Below are 20,934 nucleotides of genomic sequence, written 5' to 3'. Positions count from 1 at the left end.
TACTAGAATTCTCTTTCCCCAATATCTTCAATTCCTGCTCCCTCATCTTCTTTGAATCTCTGCTCAAATGTCCCTTTCTCAGAGAAGATTCCCTTGACTCCTTTATATAAAATAGTTGTTTTGTCCCTGGCATTCCCTGTCCCTTTATCTTATTTTACTTTTTTCCCACAGCACTCATAACCACCTGACACACCTGCATGTATGTGTACGTATTTATATTCATTTTCTGCTTCCTCCCACCAGAATAGAAAGGCCAGTAAGACGAACATTTCCATTTGTTGAATACATGCATGAAGATGAGCCCCCAGGAGCGGCTGGGCCAGTGTGGCCCCCGGATGGTCGAACTGAAGCAGGGGCAGTGCCCGTGGCCGCTGCCAGCTCTGAATTAACTGCAGCGCTGGCTGTCCCTTCTACCGCTTTCTAGCTCTGGGACCTTCACTGAGTCACTTTCCTGCCTGCAGCCTTGGTTTCCTCTTTCCTGACAAGGGGATGATAACAGCTGCCTCTCAAGGAAACAACCTGTGAAAAGCACCTAAACTGGGAATTTCCCAGAGGAAAGGCCCAATAAACGCTACTCCTTTTCCTCTTCCTTCCTGCAGGAAGTCCCACGGGAGTTTCTCTCTGGGATTTCTCATTCTGTATCACAGAGCCCGATACAAAGCTGAAACCCCGCCTACCGCCCACTGCCTACCCCGGGGCCGCTGCTCCGAGGGCCCCACCCCTCCCCACCCCTCCGCACCCCAGCTCTCAGGTCTGGTTCCCACACTGCACCAGCACAGGGACACCCATGCCTCCTGACACCAGACCCAGCTCTCGGGGCTCACAGTGTCTACACTGGGTGGCAAAGGGGGGGCGGTGGCTACTCACTGTGCCAGAATTCACATATTTCTTTTTCTTCATTTTCTTTTTTGGATTTACCACCTGCAGGAAAAACCAGTTACCAAATAAGAAGGCGGTTCCCAAACAGGCACAACTGGGTCCCTCGGGCTTCCATTGGCCCCGGGGTGTGGCCCAGACCCCAGTAAGCAGAGTGGGCTGAAAAATTGGGGGTCCCAGGGAGGAGGATTCAGGGAGGTACTGTGAGAGACTATCATTTAGATTTAAGCAACTGGGCTCCCTAATTGGACCCATAAGCAAACACACCAAGAATAATATTTATTTAATCTTTCCCACTACTCCTAAGTAGTTCCAAACACATCCTCCACCCTACGCAGCCAGAGAGGCTGGATGTCGCAAAGGGACCTGTCTGTGCCTGCCCCACTTTCTGGCTCGGGCTGCTCCCTCACCCGGAACATGCCCCCTCCGCCCCGACCAATCCTCCCGGCTCCCGGCTGCACCACCTCTGTCCTCACACTGCAGTTAGAAGCTCCGTAACTGCTCTTCACATGCAAGCTCTTTCCAAACCACATCTGTCATCAGAGAATGTATCAGAGCACTAGCTAGGCATGTAGTAGGTGCTGAAAAAAAAACAACCCACTTCTTGGTGGGTTAACTCAGTGGGTCACCTGGGGACATCCCCACCACCGGAGACATTAGGCAATCTTCTTGGTTGTCACAAGTGGGGGAGTGGGTAGGGACAAGGGATGCTGCTAACCGTCCTAAGAACACACAGGACAGCTCCCTGCAACAGAGACATGGAGTCAGAGATGCCGCCAGAGCCGAGGCTGAGATCTCCGGATGGTGAGGGTGACCCCTTGCCCTGGGAGCCTCCGCGGGTCTATCAAATGTACTGCGTTTGTACTCTGGTCTGAGCCTCCCCGGCACCTTTGATTTTCACATGGGAAATCTAGGCCCAGCCCTTCCCTAACCTCTGATCTCCACATCCACGCTGCCCTCCTCAGGTTGGTTTCCAGTGATCTCACCCCCTCTCCCTCATCACCTGTTCTTCCTGCAGGGGCAGCCAGCAGGTCTCTAGCTGAGGTCTCTTCTGTCTGAGTAACTACTGATACCCACTTTGGCAGATACAAAAACTAAGGCACAGAGACACCAAGTGTTTTGCTTAAGGACACACAGCTGGTGTAGGTAGTGACAGAATTAGAAACCAGGCCACCTGGATAACAAATACAAAACAAAACAAAACAAAACACTTAAAGGGTGGGGGTACCAGTTCCTCTCCTCTAGAACCTTTACTCCTGTTGGGGAAAAGAAGACATGTCCTGGGGACAGGTGACAAGAGACACCAAAGGGAGCTGTTAGAGGAAGAGCCACTCCAGGCGGGAGCACCAGCGGAGGCTCCCAGAGCAGGCAGTGCTGAAGGCAGGTGTGGAGGGACGGGAAGGATTTGGACACAAAGACACGGAAGGAGGCATACCAGTCAGAGGAGATGTTGGAGGGGAGGGAGCACAGAACAGGGGTCCAGTTAAACAGCAGGAGCATGGGGGCGGGGTGGGGAGAGTAAACTGGGCTGGCTGGGAACCTCAAATGCCAATTGAAATGTCAGAGCATCGCCCAGTGGGAAGCAGAGACTACCCAGTGGGATGAGCTCTAAGCTGATAGGGGCAGGTCCCAGCAGGCTCTGGGATGCTGGGACCTCATGGAGGTGAGTACGGGAGAGAAGGGGGGACATCCAGAGGAATGTTTGTCTGGTTCTGCCACCTCATGGCTGTGACCTTAGGCAAGTTACTTAACCTCCCTGGGCCTCAGTTTCCTCATCTGTAAAATGTGAATAAAAAGTACCTACCTCATAGAAAGATATGGGGATTAAAGGGGTTGATACAAGTCAAGTGCATGGGACAGGGTCTGGGATGTAGTAAGCACTACGTACGTGTCGGCTGTTATTATTTTTTATTACTACAACTTACTACAACCACCGCCAGCCCAAGTGACAGGCAGTGAGGGCTTCTGGGTGTTGGAATGTGTACTGAGCTATAGCAAAGCAGCATAGTCAAGATCTGACCACAGATCCCGGGCCCCGGGCATGGCTGTGAGGGTGGGAGAGAGGACAAGGTGGGGGCAACCAGGTAGACACAGGAGGAAGAAGAGCTGGATTGGGGCACAGGTGGGGAGCTCGGGTGAGAGGGCTGGCAAGCTGTGCAGATGGCAAGTGACAGTCTTCGGAGAGGAGCTCAAGACAACCTCAAATCCTCCACGGGCAGGAAAGCCGCCCAGGTGACGCGGTTCACAGACGCATTCGTGGGAAAACAGCCTACCAGGCAAGGTGTTGAGATGAGGGCTCAGTTGCAAACTCCAGTGCTACACTGTGCCTCAGTTTTCCAGTCTGTCCCAGGAGGGCTTAGAACTTTTAGAACTGAGTGCATCCCAAGCTTTACTCCAAACTAGCCCTCCCAGCTGAGAAGAATAAACACGGACTCCTGGGGATCTGGGCGTCGCCCGAAGACCTGGCCACAAGCACATTTCTTTGAAGTCTTCTATGTTGTCTTTAAATTAGCCAGTATTCCACATTTCCACTCTCTAATTATAACTTTTAATATTAAAGCAACGTTTTGTTCTCAGATCTTCATGTGAAGTGGCACTGAAGAGACGCCCTGTTTATCCTGAGGTTTCAGGCACTCCCCAGCGCACGCCCCCTCCCTGATGTACCCACCTCTGGCGGCCTAAGCAGTCGCACCAGGAGGTTCTATGCTTGGGACCAGCGCCCCCTAGGGGTCAGGTCGGGAACCTCCCACATCCCTGGGCTGGCGTTCTAAGCCTATTCCTCTCCCTCTCTTCACACCTCAAACCTTCCCAGGGTGGGTTTGGGACCTACCCTCCTGTACAAGAGGGGCACAGAGTGGCTCCCAGGGGCCAGGAGCTGCTCTGGCTCTAGGGATACAACAGCAAGTGAGATGCCACCCAGACACAGGGGCAGCGCCTGTGAGAATGAGGCCATAGAAGAGGAACCAGCATGCAGGTTCAGAGAGCCTTGGATGGTGTGACCGGCCTGGGAGGGGAGTGGGCCGAGGGAGGGGCTGGGGCCAGACCCTAGGGGCTAGTAGGGGTGTGACACAAGCACCTGCTGACACCGGCCCTCTGCCCACAGACTGCGGGTCACTGAGGCACGGCACCCACGTGAAGGAGCTGGGGCTTCACCCCATGGGTGAGAGGCCCTGCAGCTCTCAGCTTGGGTGAGGCAGCTTTCCAAATCTCCTTCACCCCCCCCCCACCGTGTGAAATGGGCCGAGGGGGGTGGAATGTGCTGCCCGGTTTGAAGTTGGGCAGGGATGTGGTCAAGTGACCGTTTCGGAGGAACTCAGGTTACTGACTGGAGGACAACGGGCAGTGGGAAGGCCATCAGGGGCTGTTGCAAAGCCCCCACTCAGGGGAGATGACGGTGGGGGCAGACGGGAATGAAGGGAACAAATGACAGAATATTTCATTGGTAGCAGAAGTAGGGCGCAGCCATGAATGGTGAGGGGCCACTGCTGCCAAGGATGGCCCCCATGGTGACAGCACAGGGTGGGCTGCAGGGAGACTTTAGACAGTGCATTCAGTTTGGGAAGGCCAAGTGTAAGGAGTGGTCAGCAGACAGCCGAACACACAAGTCGGCCAGCACCAGGGCCCGCCCGAGGTGAGGGTCTCTCGGGCTGGAAGCTGGTTCCGTCTTCAGGTGGTCTGCTAGAGAGCCTTCCCCGGGACACGCCACAGTGCGAGGCCTGCCGGGGGCTGTCAGAGTTCAATCCCCTTTCTGCCCAATGGCATTTCTATGAGAAGATAACGCTTCTGCTTCCCATGGCTTGTCCAGTACCAGGGAGCAGAGATCCACGACCAAGGCAACAAGTTAACCCCACCTTTCTGCTTTTAGCCTGAGAGGCCATGGCCTCTTCTGGTCTGTCAAGCACCCTTAGAAGCCGAACTCCGAGAGATCTAACCCCTTCCTTTCACCTCCCTAAAAATCTCCTTAATGGAGGCCAGAGAAAGACGGAGTCTACTTCTGCCTCCCTGGGTGGGGTGGGAGCAGGCAAAAACAGCCCTTCCTCTGTCGATGCAGAAACCAAAGCAATTAACAGTGAGGAATTCAGACATTCACCCACGCTCTGCCTTCACAATGGCCTTGTTCAGCTGAATTCAGTGCGTGGATGTCTAATGAGCACTTCTATGTGCCCAGCAGGGCCCAGGCCAACGTGAAGAGAGGCAGCCGAGAGGGCCGCCGCCTGCCTGGGGGAGCTTCGGCCTGGCTGGAACAGGAAGGACGGAGGGGTTCAGACTCAGCGACTCAAGCCAAAGCCAGCGCTTCAGTGCCACCAGCTGAGTGGCTGCTAACGTGGGGCTAGAGCCATTTGTAGGACAGTTGTGAAACGTAAATCTCCTGGCACACATGAAGGAGCCCAACACAGGACCCTAGAAGACAGCACTGACATCATGCCCACGCGGGGCCAGACACTGTTCTAGTAACCCATTCAGTTCACTGTGGCACGGCAGAGTGGTTCAAGGTAGAGTCAGGCTATGAACCCAAGTAGCAACTAGGGTGGGAAGCCAGCGTTGGAGCAGGAGCTGAGCTGGATGAGGGAGGACCCAGGGAGCTCCAGAGGGACAGCACAGGCCAGCGAGGTTCAGCCACAGAGACCGTCCTTTGGGGGCAAACGCTGTTCTGTCCAGAGAGAGAGTGGGGGCCCTGTTTTAGGTTCTCCAGGTCTAGACAGAGGTATCCTGACTCCTTTCCTCTGAGCCTCTCCTTCCAGAAAAGGCCCCAACACTGTTCTCATTGAAGGCAGAGGGCCATCTTGAGCTCAGGACCTCGGGTCTCACTTCTGGAACCTTCTGATACTGTCTCCCACCCCTACTTCTAGCCTCACACCTTGTTGGAAGTATTCTTTTGGGGGGCACTGTACCTATGTTATTTGGAGTCAGATCATCCTAGGTTGCTTGCCTCTTGGTTTTGCCACTTGCCGAAACGTGTCCTTGGACAACTCCCCTAACTTCTCTGAGACTCAGTCTCCTTCACAATAGAATGGGACAATGACACCCACCTCGAAGGAGGCCCTGCAGAAACCTCAGCCCTGCACGTTGCTCCCTGTGGTCCTCGGTGGCTGGGAGCTGTGTGCCATCAGAGCAAACCCCAGACACGGAGCGTCCGCCTCACCTCATAGATGTTGAACTGGCTCTGCCCGCGGGCCAGCTCCCGGTAGCTGGTGGTGAACTCCCCGATGAAGTCGTGGCTGCAAAGGAAGGCAGCCGCTGAGACCGCGAGGTCCCTGCTACATTTTGCCTCTGCCCCCCGCCCCCACCTCTAACACCCCTTCCCCGGGCTCCCAGTTCTGCCCAGGCCTCTTCTCCAGGGGCACACGCCAGCAGGGAGGCTGGGTCCCTGGGAGGAGTCCAGTGTCATCTGTGGAGCAAGAAACCCCATGGTCAAGTAACAAAAAGCAGGGCTCTGGAGAATGGGGTCCATTTCTGCTTGGATTCTTGTTTGAACAAACCAGCAGCAAAAGGTATTTTGAGGACAGCTAGAAAATTTTGAATATCAAATGAATATTAGTGGGTATTCAAGAATTAGTGTTCAAAGTATCAGGTGTGATAATGGCATTTGTAATTATGTAGGAAATACCTTTATTTTTTTAGACATTCCCAATAAGATATTTAGGGATAAAAAACCATGATGCCTAAAATTTAAACTATGTAACAAAAACAGATAAAGCAAACACGGCAACATGTAACCCTTGTTAAATTCAAGTGAAAGGCTTAAAAGTGTTCATTAAGCACTTCTCTTTACGTTTCTGTGTATTTGGCATTTTTCCTATAGTGTTTTTTAAAAAGACAATTAGCGCTGTGTGCATCCAGGCCACTGGAGGTGTTTTCTGCCCCTCCTGGGGCCCTGCACAAGTTTACAGTCAGTGCAGCAAAACCTCACACAAAGCAGAGCGCCCTCCACTGCGGCCGGCCGCCTCTGCCCGCCTGCGCAGCGAGAAGTGCCTACTGGAGACAAGGGGGTGTCCCTGGGGCCTTCCCGCCTTGAGTGCACACCGTAGTTTTTCTACAGTTAACAGCTCTCTGCATACAGACTGTGAACTCCTTGATGGTGGGACCCAATTGCAGCTGGTGGCTACCCCCAGCTTTCTCCAGTGAAGAAGTATGGAGGACTCCAGGGTAAGATGAGGCAAGTCACGGGTGGACACAGGAAGCCGACTTTCCTGTGACGCAGTTAAAGAGGAGAGGAGTGGGGGACAGGGGCGGTACTGGAGGCAGTGCGGGCACTGGCCAGTCTCCACGGGAAGCTCCAAGGGGCAAGTAAGCTCCTTGGAAGGGGCTTCACCTTCCCATCCACGTCTCAGACTTGAGAGGTACCAATGGAGACTGTGGGGTATAAGGCCCTCTACGACTCCCCTGCTAGTGCCAGAGAACAGAGAGGTCACAAGAGCCAGGACGGTATATTCGGATTTGGTTCAACAGACAAGTAGGAGCCTGTGAGGGTTCTGGACTAAAGCTGTGAGGCCTTCTCGTCCTCGTCTGTGAATTCCCAGTGACACTGGCTCCTTGGGGACACTAAGGAGGGGAAGGCACTGGCTTCCCAAAGACCCTGAGTGGGCACTGCCCTCCCACTGGCCAGCTCGGCCCTGATCAGTTTCTGCTTTAAGGCTCCTGAGTCCACTCGTTTGTGGAAAAGCTTCCCCTTCCCACTGCCTGAGCCCACCTTCTGTACCTCCGTCACCCGCACAAGGCTTAGCTCACACAGAGAACATGACCACGAATGCTCAGGGCATCACTACTGTCTATACCTTACAATATGCACATTTCAAAAATTCTGAATCCTCCTAAACGTGGGGAGTTTTGAGGCACTGGCTGGCCCTTCTCTGAGGAAAAGAGGCCTCTTATGCCCTTTGCACCATGTCCTGCAGAACAGAGGTCCTCTGGTGCCAGTGGATCTGGACGTGGATGAGTCAAGGGGCAGGGGACGTCCCACAGGAACACCCAGACGCCCTCAACCCCAGAACTGCCACAAGGCAGGGTGTGGGCACAGCTCTCCCCATGTGAGGGCGGGGCCCAGCCTCCCCCAGTGGCTGCCCCGTCCCTGCCCCGCTTCTGCACTTCTGCCTGCTTACCTGCCATCGCGATCCCAGTCGTACACCTCCACCTTGATGGTCCTGTAAGACAAAGGGCCCGTGGTGGGATGGGCTTGACCCAGCACCCACGTGGCCTGAGGATGGGGCCCCTCTCATGCTCCTGGGCCAGAGAGGACGCAGCAACATCCACCAGAAAGACACTGCCCCTCTCCTGCTCCCTCAGTGGACACAGCAGCCCGAGAGACGAAGGAACTGTCTCAGGGCCCGTTAGCAAAGGTCTTAGGGAAAGAAGCAGCCCCAGAGGTGTGCAGGGACTTTTCCCATTTTGGGGAGGATATAGGAAGCCAGCCGCAGACTTCAGTTCACCCCACCTTCTCCTAGGCTAGAGGGGCACGTGTCCCAGCAGAAGCCACACTGAATTTATCAGGGGTGGGGCCGTCACAGTGGGGCTATGCTGCCCCCCTGATCTCAGGCCTAAGCAGGGTGGGCTTTCCTGGGAGGGGTAACAAGACCGAGTGGCAGAACCCAGAGTGTGAGTGGTGGGAGCCAGCCCTGCATGTCAGGGATGGGCCGGAGCCGGCCGGGACAGCCTGCTGAGCTGTTCCGTGCCACGACTGGCTCCTGAGTGAGGGTGTAATTATCTTCACATTTTCGCCTGGCCGCTTTAATTAGTTTGTTTTGACTCCTGTGCATGGGGCTGGGCTCTGGGAGCCCATTTTATTTTTAGCCTGTTTCCCTGGCAACAGGCTAGCAGACCAGAGGCGGAGGAGGGAGGTGGGAGACTGCAGGTTAACCCTTGGTGCCAGTGGTCCTCCAGGGATTCCCCGGGGTGGAGGAGCTGCCAGGTCCCAGGGCAGGGGCAGGGCCTGCGGAGGTAGGATCCACGTGGAGGAGCCAGGCTCTCCAGCCTTCAGTTCTAAATGGGGCACACGGAGGCGGCTGCCTGGACCTGTTTTCCATGAACATCTCATCATCTCGCCCATCCATAGCCACGGCCCATCTCCTCGGGTCTCTGAGGACTTGGCCTTGGGCTTCCAGAAGCCCAGAAGGAGGCGCTGTCTCCCTTCGGATGAGCCTTCGTGGGGACTGGGAGGGGGCAGGTGTGGCTTGGCCTGCTGCTCTGGAGGGAAGGAATGCCTCATAGGTTGCGCACCGACTGGATTTTTGTTACTAAAATGCAAAATGGGGCAGGTGTAGAAGCCCACCTTTTAAAGAAATTCTTTAAATTCTTCTGTAAAACAAAAAGCAATGTTTCTCTGAGGTGAATTATTGTGGGAAATAAACAAAAAACTGGGCCCCTGAAGGCAGGCCGGTGAGCTGGAAAGAGGCCGGAACGTGGACTTGGAGCCAGGCTGCTGGCTGAGAATCCTGGAGGGGCCACTTAACCTCAATGAGCCACAAGCCAGTGCTTTAAGTTGGGATAATAATGTTGTTACAGAATAGCTGCAAAGACAAGTTGGTGAAACTCTCCTGGCACGTGGGTGGTCTCTACAGAAATGCCCCCTTCTCTCCGCTTTAGCATTTGGCCATACTCAAACTGATTTTCACATAAAATGTACTTAAACCTGGGGCACCCAAGCCTGGGTCCCTGAGCTCTGCAATTTCTGATTTCTGGAATGACGAGGCTGGAGTGACCTTCGTGGCATCCAAGCCTGGCTGTCTGACATGTCACCGAGGAGCTTTTCAGACACACAGTCCCCAGGCCCAGTGTTCAGCAGCTCAGGGCCCACCGGCTCTGCCATGCACGTTCTGGAGCGTGACCTGCGGCCCCTCATTTCCAGATGGGGAAACTGCACACTCAGTGACTTGCCCAGAGTCACACAGCTGGTGAGGGTCTGAGGGAAGACCCTGCCCCACGAAGTCTCCCCGCCACTCCGGAACCTTCAGCACTGCAGGGGACCTTCGGGGGCCCAGGAAGGAGTGCCTCTGCTCGGATCACTGACATCAGCCCCTGAGGTGACCTGATCAGTGACAGCCACAAGCTCAGATGTGATAGGAGGAGGACCCCAGTTACAGCCATAGCTTTGGATACCCCCCAAAACAATCACTGGGGGGGAGGGTTTTTTTTTTTAATAATCCCATGGCCAGCTGACCTGATTTAGTCTAGATTAGACTCCAGTATGGGTAGTTTGTGAAGTCCCTGGCTGATTCTAATGTTCGGCCAGAGCCGCTGACCTCTCTGGGTTTCAGCCTCGATTGCACCTTGGATCCTGGTGAGCTCTAGCAATCCTGAGGCCAGTGTCTCGCCCCAGAGATTTGGCATCAGTGGGTATGGGGTGCACCTGGCAGGGGAATTGTTTAACGCTCTGTGGGGGATTTGAACTTGCAGCTGAGGTGGAGACCACTGAGTGCGAGATTCCTGTGCAATCGAGGCTCCAGAAAAGGCGCATGCAGCCTCTGGAGGCTGCAAACCCCGGCGCTGGGGGAGAAGGAGGTGAGAGCAACGCTGCCCAGAGACAGGCACAGACAGACAGAAGCCAGGCGCAGCTCTGACTACTTGTTGACAGTTCCGTCGCCGCCCAGTCCTGGCTGGGCTGCCCGAAGGCCCAGCCTGCTGTGAACGGCAGGCCTTGGCTCCAAACCCCTTAGCATAGGTCCAACAAAGGCTCATGTTGAATTAGCTGCGACTTCTGGGGCCAGCACCCAAGAGAAAGAGCTCCTGGGAGAGAGACAATGAAATGGGCTCTTCTGCCCACAAATTGCAGTATTATTTAGCTTTAAAAGGCTCAGGACACGGAGCCCCTCGTCTGAGAGGCAGTGGGGTAGACAGGGAAGGCTGCAGGCTCTGGTGGCAATCCCAGCTCTCTGACCACTAGCCCAGCGGCCCTGTGCAACTGGCATAGCCCTCGGAGACCCAGTTCACACCTCTGTAAAATGGAATCGGAACACCAGCGTGGGAGTTTCTACATCACCCACACGGCCAGCATCGGACACGTGTTGTTCTGTTCCGTCTAAAACATCAAACCTTTCTTCCAAGCTCCTGTCTCCCAAACAATTCCCATTCACCATGAAAATGTCAGCTCTACGAGGCCAGGGATTTTTTTTTTTTCTTTCTTTCTTTGCTGCTGTATCTTCCGCTTCGAGAACAGCGCCTAGCATATATCAGGTAATATAAGTAGTGTTAAGAAATACCTGCTGGCTGACTAAACTTCAAACGACTTTGTGAAGTGGCCAGAAGTAACAATGCCCTCCCGCCCCAGAATTACAGAGGGAGGCCCAGAGCCCGCGGCTTTCCCCCGGTCACTACTGTGAGTAGCAACAAGCTTTGGGGCGGGAGCCAGTGTCCCGTAGGTCACTGGACGCCTGGGGCCAGAGTGACAGAGCGGGGTGTGCGTGAGCCTCAGCAGGACAGCAGGGATGAGGGACACTGGCAAAGACGCCAGGCTTTCCTCCCAGCTCACCAAGCAGCCCTGTCTATAGTCTCCCACGAACCGGGCTGCCAATCTGCCTCCTAATGAGCCTCCCCTGAGGCTGGAGGGCGCACATTTGCTGCTTCTGACAAGTCCCCAGCACTGACAGGCCCCGAGGGGTTCACCCAAAACTGACAATCAGTCCAACACTCAGAGAGGCTTCAGGGTGGCAGTGGAGCGGGGCCTCACTGGGGCAGGCAGCGAGACTGGACGGCGGCAGCGGGGTGCAGCCCGCGCCGCTGCACTGCACAGACAAGGTCGGCTTCTGCAGGGGCGCGCCGGGGGTGATAAGGCAGTCCCAGTGGAGGTCACACACACTGGCCTGGCCCCCTCCAGCGCTCAGCGGGAGGCGGGGCTCAAAGGAGAAGCAAGTGGTTCTTCCAGGGGAGAGACCGAGTGTGACATTTCAGAGATATGACAGCCTCCAGCTCCAAGGAACCCTCCGTCCTTTCCAGGTGAGGACCCAGCACCCTTAACGCCCTTTTAAAATCCACTCATTGAACTGCAAGCTGTGAGTGAGTGACAGCAGCCCAACCAGGGGAATCTGGTTTAATGAGGACAAATCCTCTAGTCTCTGAATGCTCAACAAGAGAGTTGGGGGGCTTTGGGGAAGGCAGGGGAAGGGCGTCTCGTCGTCAGCCCTCTTCACCCCACTGGAGGGCTGGACTGGCTCTGACCCTCATGCCATTTCCTCTGATGCCAGCTCTGCTCAGCTGGGTCACTTGAGTTGGCCTCACGTGGACGGGAGACATGGCAAACACAGGGGGATCCCCGGAGCACGGGGCCAGCCCAGAGGTGGCTTCTGGAAAGGAGAAAAGCACTTTCCCCTTGCCCTGGTGAGGAACAGAACCTGCGGCCCTCCCCTTCCCCGCCAGTGAGGTGGGCGTGTCGCCAGCTCTCACCTTCTAGGGTCACTGGGAAATTCAATACACACATAAGATAATGTATTGAAACCAATTAGGACACACTTTGCCCCGTATCCTAAAGACTCAGTAATGGTATTAATGTTAACTGGTTTCCACCCCCATCGTTCCAAGAAACTGGCCCCTTCTCAGCAGGCCCCTGGTTCCCACGCTCCTGGCCCTCTCTCACAGGAGTGGCCAGTACTTCGGTGTGAATTCCCCTCTCTCAGCTCCCTGACCACGGCCTCCTCCTCTTGGTCCGCTACTGTCTCTGACCATCCCCTCTTCTTTCTCCTGCTCCTGACCTGGTGCACGCCCCCCACCCCCAAGGGCCTTGAGCACCTGACCTCTGCCAGCCCCTCCTGGGGACTCCCAGGCCTCTGTCCTCTCTCACTAGCAGGGCACCGCTGCCTGCCCCACAGCCACTAGCTCTGGCTCCCTGTCACCCTCCCCATTTCCGTCAGTGGTGTCATCTTCTCCTGTCCCCAGTCGCCAAACCCTAGCGACCTCTCCGTCCTTTCAGCCCGTCTCCAGGCAGACAGCGAGTCCTGCCGAGTCTCCTCCATTCCACTCCAGGCCCGCGGACCTGGCCTGTGCCCTGAGCAAGGCTCTCACAGAGCCGCTTCCAAACACAGCCACTCATACCCTGTCTTGGCCGGTCGGCAGCACAGCGTCGGGGTCGAGAACACGGATTCTAGAGCCAGCCTCAGTTTCCCCACCTGCACAGTGAAGATAGTGTTAGTGTCTTTTTCAGAGCTGCTCACTGGTAGGAGGACTGAATTAGTTCATACACAAATTACCACGTCAGTGCTGCAGCAGCCTCTGCCACTATTATTATTATTATTACCTGTCTGTCTCCCACTGTGGCCTGGAAGTAGCCTAAGAGGGTGGCTTGGGCCTGACAGCTCAGTGCGCCCACAGCACCCAGCCTGGTGCTCCCTGGCTGGCCTGGGAGACAAGGCTGCTGGATTCCACCAAATGCTCTGTGAGGCTTTACAGAGATGCCTCCCTCGTCTTCCTGCACAAGCCTCCCTGCCCCCACACACTGCCCTGAGAGGGCCTCCCCGATGCCTGCACCTCCCGAGTAGCTGTTGGGCACGTGGGTTACCCTAGGGCTCGGCAGGCCTGCCCACTGCCGCCAAGCCAGTGTGATATTCCTGGCCCGTCCCTTAGTACTGCTGTCAGTATGTCAGGGTCAGTCTGTCCCTGTGTTGGAGAAGGCCCGAGGTGCCCAGCCGTCCTGGAGGGAGAGCAGTCTGGGCTCATCCCGGTAGGGGAGACAGCAGCCTGCTGGGTTTCCCCGGGACCTGCACCCCCCACCCCACATCCTCTCCTCCTCCAACGGCTGCACGGTGAGCCCTGGCCTCCGAGCCCGGCTGCCCTCTCACCGTCCCTGACAAGCCGGGTTCTTAGACCCTCGGAGCCCCTCCCTAGCGAAGCAGAGTGGTGGGGACTCGGCTGGACCCCTCAGAACCTCTAGGCAGTGAGGCTGAAGATCCCAATTCATTCCACCCCTTGGGACTTGCATTGCCGTGCTCTCCCATTCTCCAAGCTTGAATCTCCCGTCCCTTCTGCTCCATCTCTCTCCATCCCAACCACTGATCCCAAGTCCTTGTCCCCAGGAACTGACCCCCTCCCCCCCAACCCTGCACTGCAGACTTCCCTGGGCCTCCCGTAGCCTCGGTGCTCCGACCACTCTGTCCTCCCATGCCCTCCACTCTGGAAGCTCCAGGACCTGTACTGGGTGTGTTTGCTACAATTCTACTTTTGTCCCTAGTCCCATTTTGCACAATTACTTCACTGTCTGAAATATTGTGTGCATATCTGAGCTCCCTATGATCAGACACAAACTCCCTGAAGATGGAAATGAAGCTACATTCCCTGGAAAGCTGCGCAGATAGAGGCATGACAAGCATATAGTAGGTGCTCCGTGACCACCTGAGGAATAGACTGTGGTTTCCCAACCAAAAGGCAGGAAAAGGTACCACGTCATCTTCTGGACCATGAGGCGATGGGGTTCCTGGAAGCCCCTGTCACCCCACCACATACAGCCTGTCAGTAGCCATGGTGAGCAGGACCCCAGCGAGCCCGTTCTGATGCCTGCAGCCAGGACGCCCCCGTGTCCTTGTTCGGGTCCAGCAGAGGCTCCGCTTCCTGCAGGCTGCTGGGCAGCCCCGGCCCTGAGCCCCTGCCAGCTGCCCACCAGCTACAGCCCTCACCGGGAAACCAGGAGCACCTTACAGCTCCTGCGCCACTTAGCACAATTTGTAATTATATGTTCCTTTGTGTGGTGATTGGATTAATGTCTGCCTCCCCCACTAGAAGTAAACTCCACGTGGCTGGGTGAAGGGCGAAGACTGTGTTCTGTTCCTTGCTGACTTCCCAGCCTCTGGTGCAGGGCCTGGCGCATGGTAGGGAGTCAGTGAACATTTGTGGACCAACTGTGAACTTGCTGGGTTATGCACACCTGAGTCTCTCTGTGTGGGTCGTGTCACGGGAGCTTCGAAGCAGCCTTATACGGTAGGGAGATGTTTAAATGCACATTTTATAGACAAGGAAACTGCGGCCCAGACAGGTCAAAGTTTGCCCAACTCAACAGTACTTTTCAGTCACGGAGCCAATTAGAAACCAGGTGTACCCACACTCAACAACCTGCACCCATGCGGTGACGACGACGACGATGATGATGATAGTTAACATGTCATAGCAGCAGGCTGTGCAGCACCAAAAAGTTCCATGAGCTCTGTGTCCCACCCTCGCCCCCATTTATGGCAACTTGGCTGGCAGCGAGGGTCTCGGAATCCTGACTCCCCAGAATCCACCCGCCAAGAGCCGGGGCTGCAGGGACCAGGCCACCCCTGCATATCTAGAGCCCATTGGGCCTCCACCTGCACCTCCAGTGGGAACAATGGAAAGACAGGCTGCTAAGCTCCCAGCCAGGACACCCCAACATCCCAGCCTGGGAGGTTCCCACCAACGGGGATGCCGGACTGGGGGGAGGGAGGGGGAGGGCTGAAGGGGACGAAGGCAGACACTGCTCAGGGAGGAGAGGACAGGGTGGGGAGGCTCGCGGGTGCCACCCCGTGCGGGGCCGCCCGGGCGCAGCTCCAGGAGTCTCTGCTCTTGTTGAGGGGACTGCCCACACCGGCGCGAACCAGGCCCCCCACAGCCGTGCACACCGAGGGGCGTTTTCTCAGCTCACCGGTCATAGTCGCCGTTGCAGAGGGCTCTCACAGGAATGGAGAAAGTTTGCCAGACTGGATTTAGGGTGTTCTTCATGACCTCGGTCTTGTGGCAGATGGTGAACCTGGCAAAGAAGAGAGGGAAGGTGTCAGTCCCCAACCCAGGGAAGGCATAATAGAATCCAGGTCAACCGAGGGACTAGCTGGTTAATCTCTAGTTTCCAGGCAGAGCCACGGCTCTGTGAGGTAGGGAGCTGCCTGTCTCTAGCAGCATCCAGACGGAAACTAGATGGCCATTTCCTGGTGATGCTGCGGAGAGGATACTTGTGGGGGCAGGGAGGGGTGCTGTCAGGAGGTGCAGGTTCTGGACCCTGCTCTCTTGTGACCTTGAGCACTGCCCGTCCCATCTGGGGCTGCTGCCTCCTCACCTGTAAACCCAGGAGGCAGCCACTACCAAACGTTCTTCATCCATGGAAAGATTTGTGGGTGGGTGTTAGGGTTCTGCAAACCCCTGAAGTTGTCGGTGAAGTTAGGTGTCTGGGCTTCACTTGCTTGCTCTTTTCCTGTCCATCCCCTGAGATTCCCACGTTCATGGCTCACCTCACTTCCTGCAGGTCTGTGCTCAAATGTCACCTCTCAGACACGAGTACCTGCTGTGAGCACCACATCTAAAATGTGCAATCCCCCAGCCCCTGACATCCATAGTCCCCTTCCACACCACTTTCCATTTCACCTGTCACCATTTGACACGTGACACAGTCTAATTTTCTCCTTATTTATTTTCTGGTCTGTCACTGAAAGGCCGGCTCGGGAAGGGCAAGAAAGGTTGTGTCTCCTTTGACCATCGTATATCTCTAGTGCCCAAAACAGAGCCTGGCACGGAGTAAATTAAGTACTTTTTGTATGTTCATTAAGTATTTTTTGGAATGAATTAACGAGTAAATGTATTTCTCAGAGGAGACTTTCCATAGCTTTCTCTGGCATTTCAAGCCAGAGAATAAAAGCCCCTGAGATGATCTCTAAGACCCTTTCAGCTCTGAATCCTTGAACTTGCTCTGCAAACTGAAAGTGCAGAATTGGCTAACCCCCAGCATGGCACCCCTGCCCACTCCCCACACCATGTCTGGGTGGCCCCTCCTGGAAGCCTATACCCTGCCACATGGGGGCAGCCGGGAGCCAGAGGAGAGCTGGGGCCAGGGGCCGCCCCCCTGAGATTTCCCAGCATCCATCGCAGCCACCTCCCAGCTTGGAAAGGTCACCCAGGAAGGTGCCTGGGCTCCGCCCGTGCCCACACAGGCTCTGCCATTTCTTCTCTGGCAATTTTCAAGTCAAAATGTCATTTCTGTCACTGAGGCTCAGCGTCTCTCTTCTCTGCTCCTTCTCGCCCACCCACTGCAGTGTAGAGGTACACGTGGGAGGCCTCCCCGCACACCCAGAGTCGCTGATGACGTCAGGAATGGGATGGAGGAAGGAGGGGCCACAGCTGCCCGGGGCTGGGCCGGGCGGGGGGCAGGAGGAGGCGGCAGGGTGGTAGGACGGAGGATCGGGAGCAAAACGGGCGGGGAGAGAGCTTCACCCTCTGTGCAGAGGCCCTCACTGCACCATACCACCCCCCACAGGCACACGGCCCTGGGGGTCCCTCCGGCCTCCCCACCCCTTTGGGACCACTGCCTCCCCTGTCTCCTCTCTCCTGCCAGACATGCTTCCTGACCAGGTCTTCTCTCTGTCGCCCGATTTCCTCCCCGCTTGTTTCTCCCGCACCCTGTGTGGTCCGGTTCCTGCTTCAGAGACTTGCCTGAAACGCTTTCTTTAAGCTACCCCTCCCCCACCAAATCCACAGGCCCCTCAATCTCTGCTGTCCCTGAGTCCTCTCACCACTCAACTGGATTCATGATTCACGGTGACACACACTCAGGGGACACACAGGGAGCGCTAACCCGAGTCAGACGACTCGGGCTCCAGGCCCAGGGCTGCTCCTGCCATCTGTGCGGCCCCGGGAAACGACTCTCTCTGGGCTCCCCTGTCAGTGTAAAACGAGGGTGAGCACAGGGGCTGCCGGGCTCTGTTCTCATTACACGGATTAAGTCATTAATCCTCACAGTCGCCCTGCGAGCACACACGTGTACACAACACACAGAGCTGCGGAGGCTATAGCCGCACCGTCCGAATGGGAGCCGCCAGCTGCCTGTGACTACTTCCATTTGAATTAACTACAATGAAATGAAGTTTAAAACTCGGTTCCTCAGTCACACTAGCTCCATTTCAAGTGCTCAACAGCCGCACGTGCCTAATGGCAACCGTCCTGGACGGTGAGTTAGAGAACATTGCCTTCATCCCAGATGGTTCCGCTGAGTCAGAGGCTTTGCCTAAAGTTACACGGCTGGTAACCGGCAGCGCCAGGCCAGGCCCACGGGCAGCCCGGGAGTCCGCTCTCCTCCGCCACATTCTTACTCCCAGACAGTGACCGGATTGAATAAGACACGGTGGGTACAGTGCCGGCAGGACAGAGGCTGCTCTGTGGATGCCACCTTCCCTGTCCCTCCTGGTGCGGCAGGCGTGGCGGTCCACTCCCCTGGCTCCCTCATGGCCCTTCCTCCCATCCTCCCAACTGGCCATGTCTCCCAACCCTGCTGCTCTCCTCTTCGAGAACCCTGGATGACCTCCCTGCTCTCACCAGTCCAGCCTCTGACCCAGGCACCTGCCTCTTCCCAGAGGCCTGCAGACGGGCCGGCCTCTCAGGGGGCCTGTGCATGGGTTTCCCCAGCTGTCCTGGGTGTCGCCAGGGAGACTTCCAGCCTGTGCTTCAGGTGCAACTTGCCCCCCAGGGAACCCTCATGGCCTCCCACACCTGGCCAGCTCCTTTGCCATCTTTGACCCTCCCTCCACGGGGCAGGGGCTGTGACTTCAGGTGCCCCCAAGGGTCTCCGCATGGTCCTTTTGCCCCCCCCCCCCGTTCCTCCCCACTCCTGCCTCCCCTGCACTTCCACTGCGCCTCCCACCTGCTCCGTGTCAGCCACGAGCCTCTCCCTCTTCCCCGCCCCCTCCCATCCATCCTGCACATCCCTCTTCTAGATCAATCATTGGCAAATGCTTTTTGCAACACATACCTTTCCTGCCCCCAGACCGAACCCCTCTTCCCTCCTGGTCAGCCAGCCCCCACTTCTGAGACAGCTCAATGTGGCCTGGCTTTGTGTCTCTGGGGGGATCTGGGGGACCCAGGTGGACACTGCTGCCAGCACCTAGGACGCCACGCAGGCCTTCTCCTCCCTTCCTTGAGTCAAATCAACAAGAATTATTTAAAGAAATTCTGCCGGGAGTCCTCCGGTGAGACAAAGAACCCTATTGTTATGCAAATTATCGTACCTAATTTCCCTTGTTTTGTACCTTCAGGCTTAAAAATCTGTTTTTCCTGGAGCTGAAACAGGCCTCCTCCCTGCAGCTCCCCAGCCCCCCGACACACACATGCACTCACACGCATGCACACCCAGAATTTCAGAACCAAAGGGAACTTGGCAGAGGACTCTGCTTCTGCCCGGGCGCACTCTCTTTGCACACGCCTTTCCTTTCGCCTGTTATTCTTCCCCGTGCCTCCCCCGTGGACCCATTCTCTCCGTCTTTAAACCTGCTTCCCCTCCTCCAGCAGCGGGTTTTCTGATTAACCTCCCCAGTCCCATTGCTCCCTGGTTCTGCAGAATACCAGCCATAAGTGGCTTCAGCCTCCCACAACTGCGGAGCTTAAAGAGACTGTGGAGACCACCTAATCCAACTGGTTCATTTTACTGATGAGAAAACAGACCCAAGGAGGGGCACGCTTTGCTTGGGGCGCCACACAGCGGGCGGGAGGGGAAGACCTGACCCTGACCCTCAGCCTAGAGTCTGCCCCTCTGTGTACACCGCTGACCTACATTTGCAGTGCTTGTGTGTTGCTGTCATCCTGCGGGCGGCTTCTAGATTAGAGAGGGGAGGAAAGGGGGCTTCAAAAACAGGTAGAGTTTGAGTGAAGCCTATGGTGAGGTGTGGGGCCGGGTGGGGAAAGAGTGCAGATTCCCTGTGCTGGGGGCGCAGTAGTGGGGGACATGCAGCAGGGGGGTGTCCGGGGGGCCATGGGTGGAGGAGGACAGGGTTTGGATATATGGACTGATTTGCGTGGAAGAGGGAAGGGGCCCCTATTCCGGCCTTAGCCCTATTTTCACCCATTCCCCTCACCTCCAACATATCCGACACCCACCTTTGCTGAGACCCTCAGGGTGGCGGTGCTGGCTAGGAGGCTGCCGCCAGCCCTCAGAGGCCCACCCGCGTGGGCAGGACACCACACTGGAGCTCTGACTTCCATCCCGATCCCCTGCCCTCTCTAGAGCAGCAGCCCCAAGGCAGCACAGGGAAGAGGGGGACACAAGCCACCCTGCTGGCAGGTCGCCACACCCCATCCATCCCAGACCCCAGGAAAGGGGTGACGTGTTGCCAGGGAACTCACGTTCCATCCTCGTTGCTTCTGTAGAACACCAGAAATGGGTCGGACTTCCCAAAGAAATCCTTCTTGTCCAGCTTGTTGGCACAGAACTGCATCGTGGCGACGTCCTGATGAGGGGGAGAGAGCGGAGGTGTGACGTCAGAGGAGGCTGGGGGCCGATCGCTGCGGAAACGCAGCTTCAGGGCCCCAGAAACATGAGGATTCCAGGCACCCGCTGGTTACAGAAAGCAGCGTCTTGTGTGTGTCCTGCATGGACCCAGGGCCAGGCCCTGGGCTGACACTTCCAAAGGTCTCCCTTCACCTTCAACCACAGGCCAGCAGGTCTAACGGCGCGTCTGTGGTGAAGCAGGTGGATTCCGGAGCCAGCTGCCCCGGTTTGAATCCTGGTTCTGCCACTTTCTAGCTGTGTGACCTTGGGCCAGGGAGGTAACATCTTGGAGCCTCAGTTTCCCCCCTGTCACATGGGGCCACAACACACCTCAAAAGGATGTTGTGAAGAATAATGAGGCCACGTGTACAAAGTGCTTAGCAGAGGGCAGGCCGTCGCCACCACTCGACCAGTGTAACACGTGTGATTTCATTACTATTTTACTGAGCAGCTTCCAGAGGCAGAATGACTAACCCCAGACCACTCTGAGCTGGGCCTGCACATTGTCCAGTCGCCTCACTCCTCACCCATTTGTGTGGCTCCTGCAGGACACGTACATTCAGGCGTCACTCCCGCACCCACTAACTTGCGAGAGGCCCAGTCCACTAACCTCTCAGGTGACCCAGGCCCGGCTACAGCTGAGGCTCAGAGCAGGGAGGGACTCCGCTGAGGCCCCCAGGCAGAGCCCTGGGTGGTGTCTCACTCCCCTGACCAGGTTACGGCCCCGTCTGACCCAACACTCAGACCAAAAGCACGGAGGGTGCTTAGGCCCCGGTGAGGACCACTGGACCCCCCGCCCCTCACATGGTGCCCAGCCCCGTACTCACTGTGGCCGACAGGACACTGGGTAGAGATGCCCCTACATCCTCCTCTCCACCCATCCC

The 20,934-nt window shown here is 56.4% G+C and overlaps 1 protein-coding gene across 3 annotated transcripts in view; it reads right to left on the bottom strand.

Moving 5' to 3' along the window:
* The window catches only part of CPNE5 (copine 5), an 86,203-nt gene that overhangs the window by 16,060 nt on the left and 49,209 nt on the right, over nt 1–20,934 (bottom strand). For 2 of the 3 annotated variants that reach the window (XM_053671468.1, XM_053671469.1), the window contains 5 exons: nt 19,906–20,009; nt 15,452–15,556; nt 7,977–8,018; nt 6,020–6,095; nt 868–921 (listed from right to left, as the gene is read on the bottom strand). In XM_053671468.1, coding sequence (XP_053527443.1) covers nt 868–921; nt 6,020–6,095; nt 7,977–8,018; nt 15,452–15,556; nt 19,906–20,009 — 381 coding nt within the window. Of the gene's footprint in view, nt 1–867; nt 922–6,019; nt 6,096–7,976; nt 8,019–12,895; nt 12,969–15,451; nt 15,557–19,905; nt 20,010–20,934 lie in introns of those variants that run through there. The other variant, XM_053671471.1, reaches the window with a different exon arrangement.

This window comes from Artibeus jamaicensis, unplaced genomic scaffold (assembly GCF_021234435.1).
Source record: "Artibeus jamaicensis isolate MK-2021 breed Jamaican fruit bat unplaced genomic scaffold, CSHL_Jam_final contig_1803, whole genome shotgun sequence".
NCBI classification, from domain to species: domain Eukaryota; kingdom Metazoa; phylum Chordata; class Mammalia; order Chiroptera; family Phyllostomidae; genus Artibeus; species Artibeus jamaicensis.
Note: the sequence above shows the minus strand (reverse complement) of the source record. Positions and strands in the feature narration are given on the sequence as shown.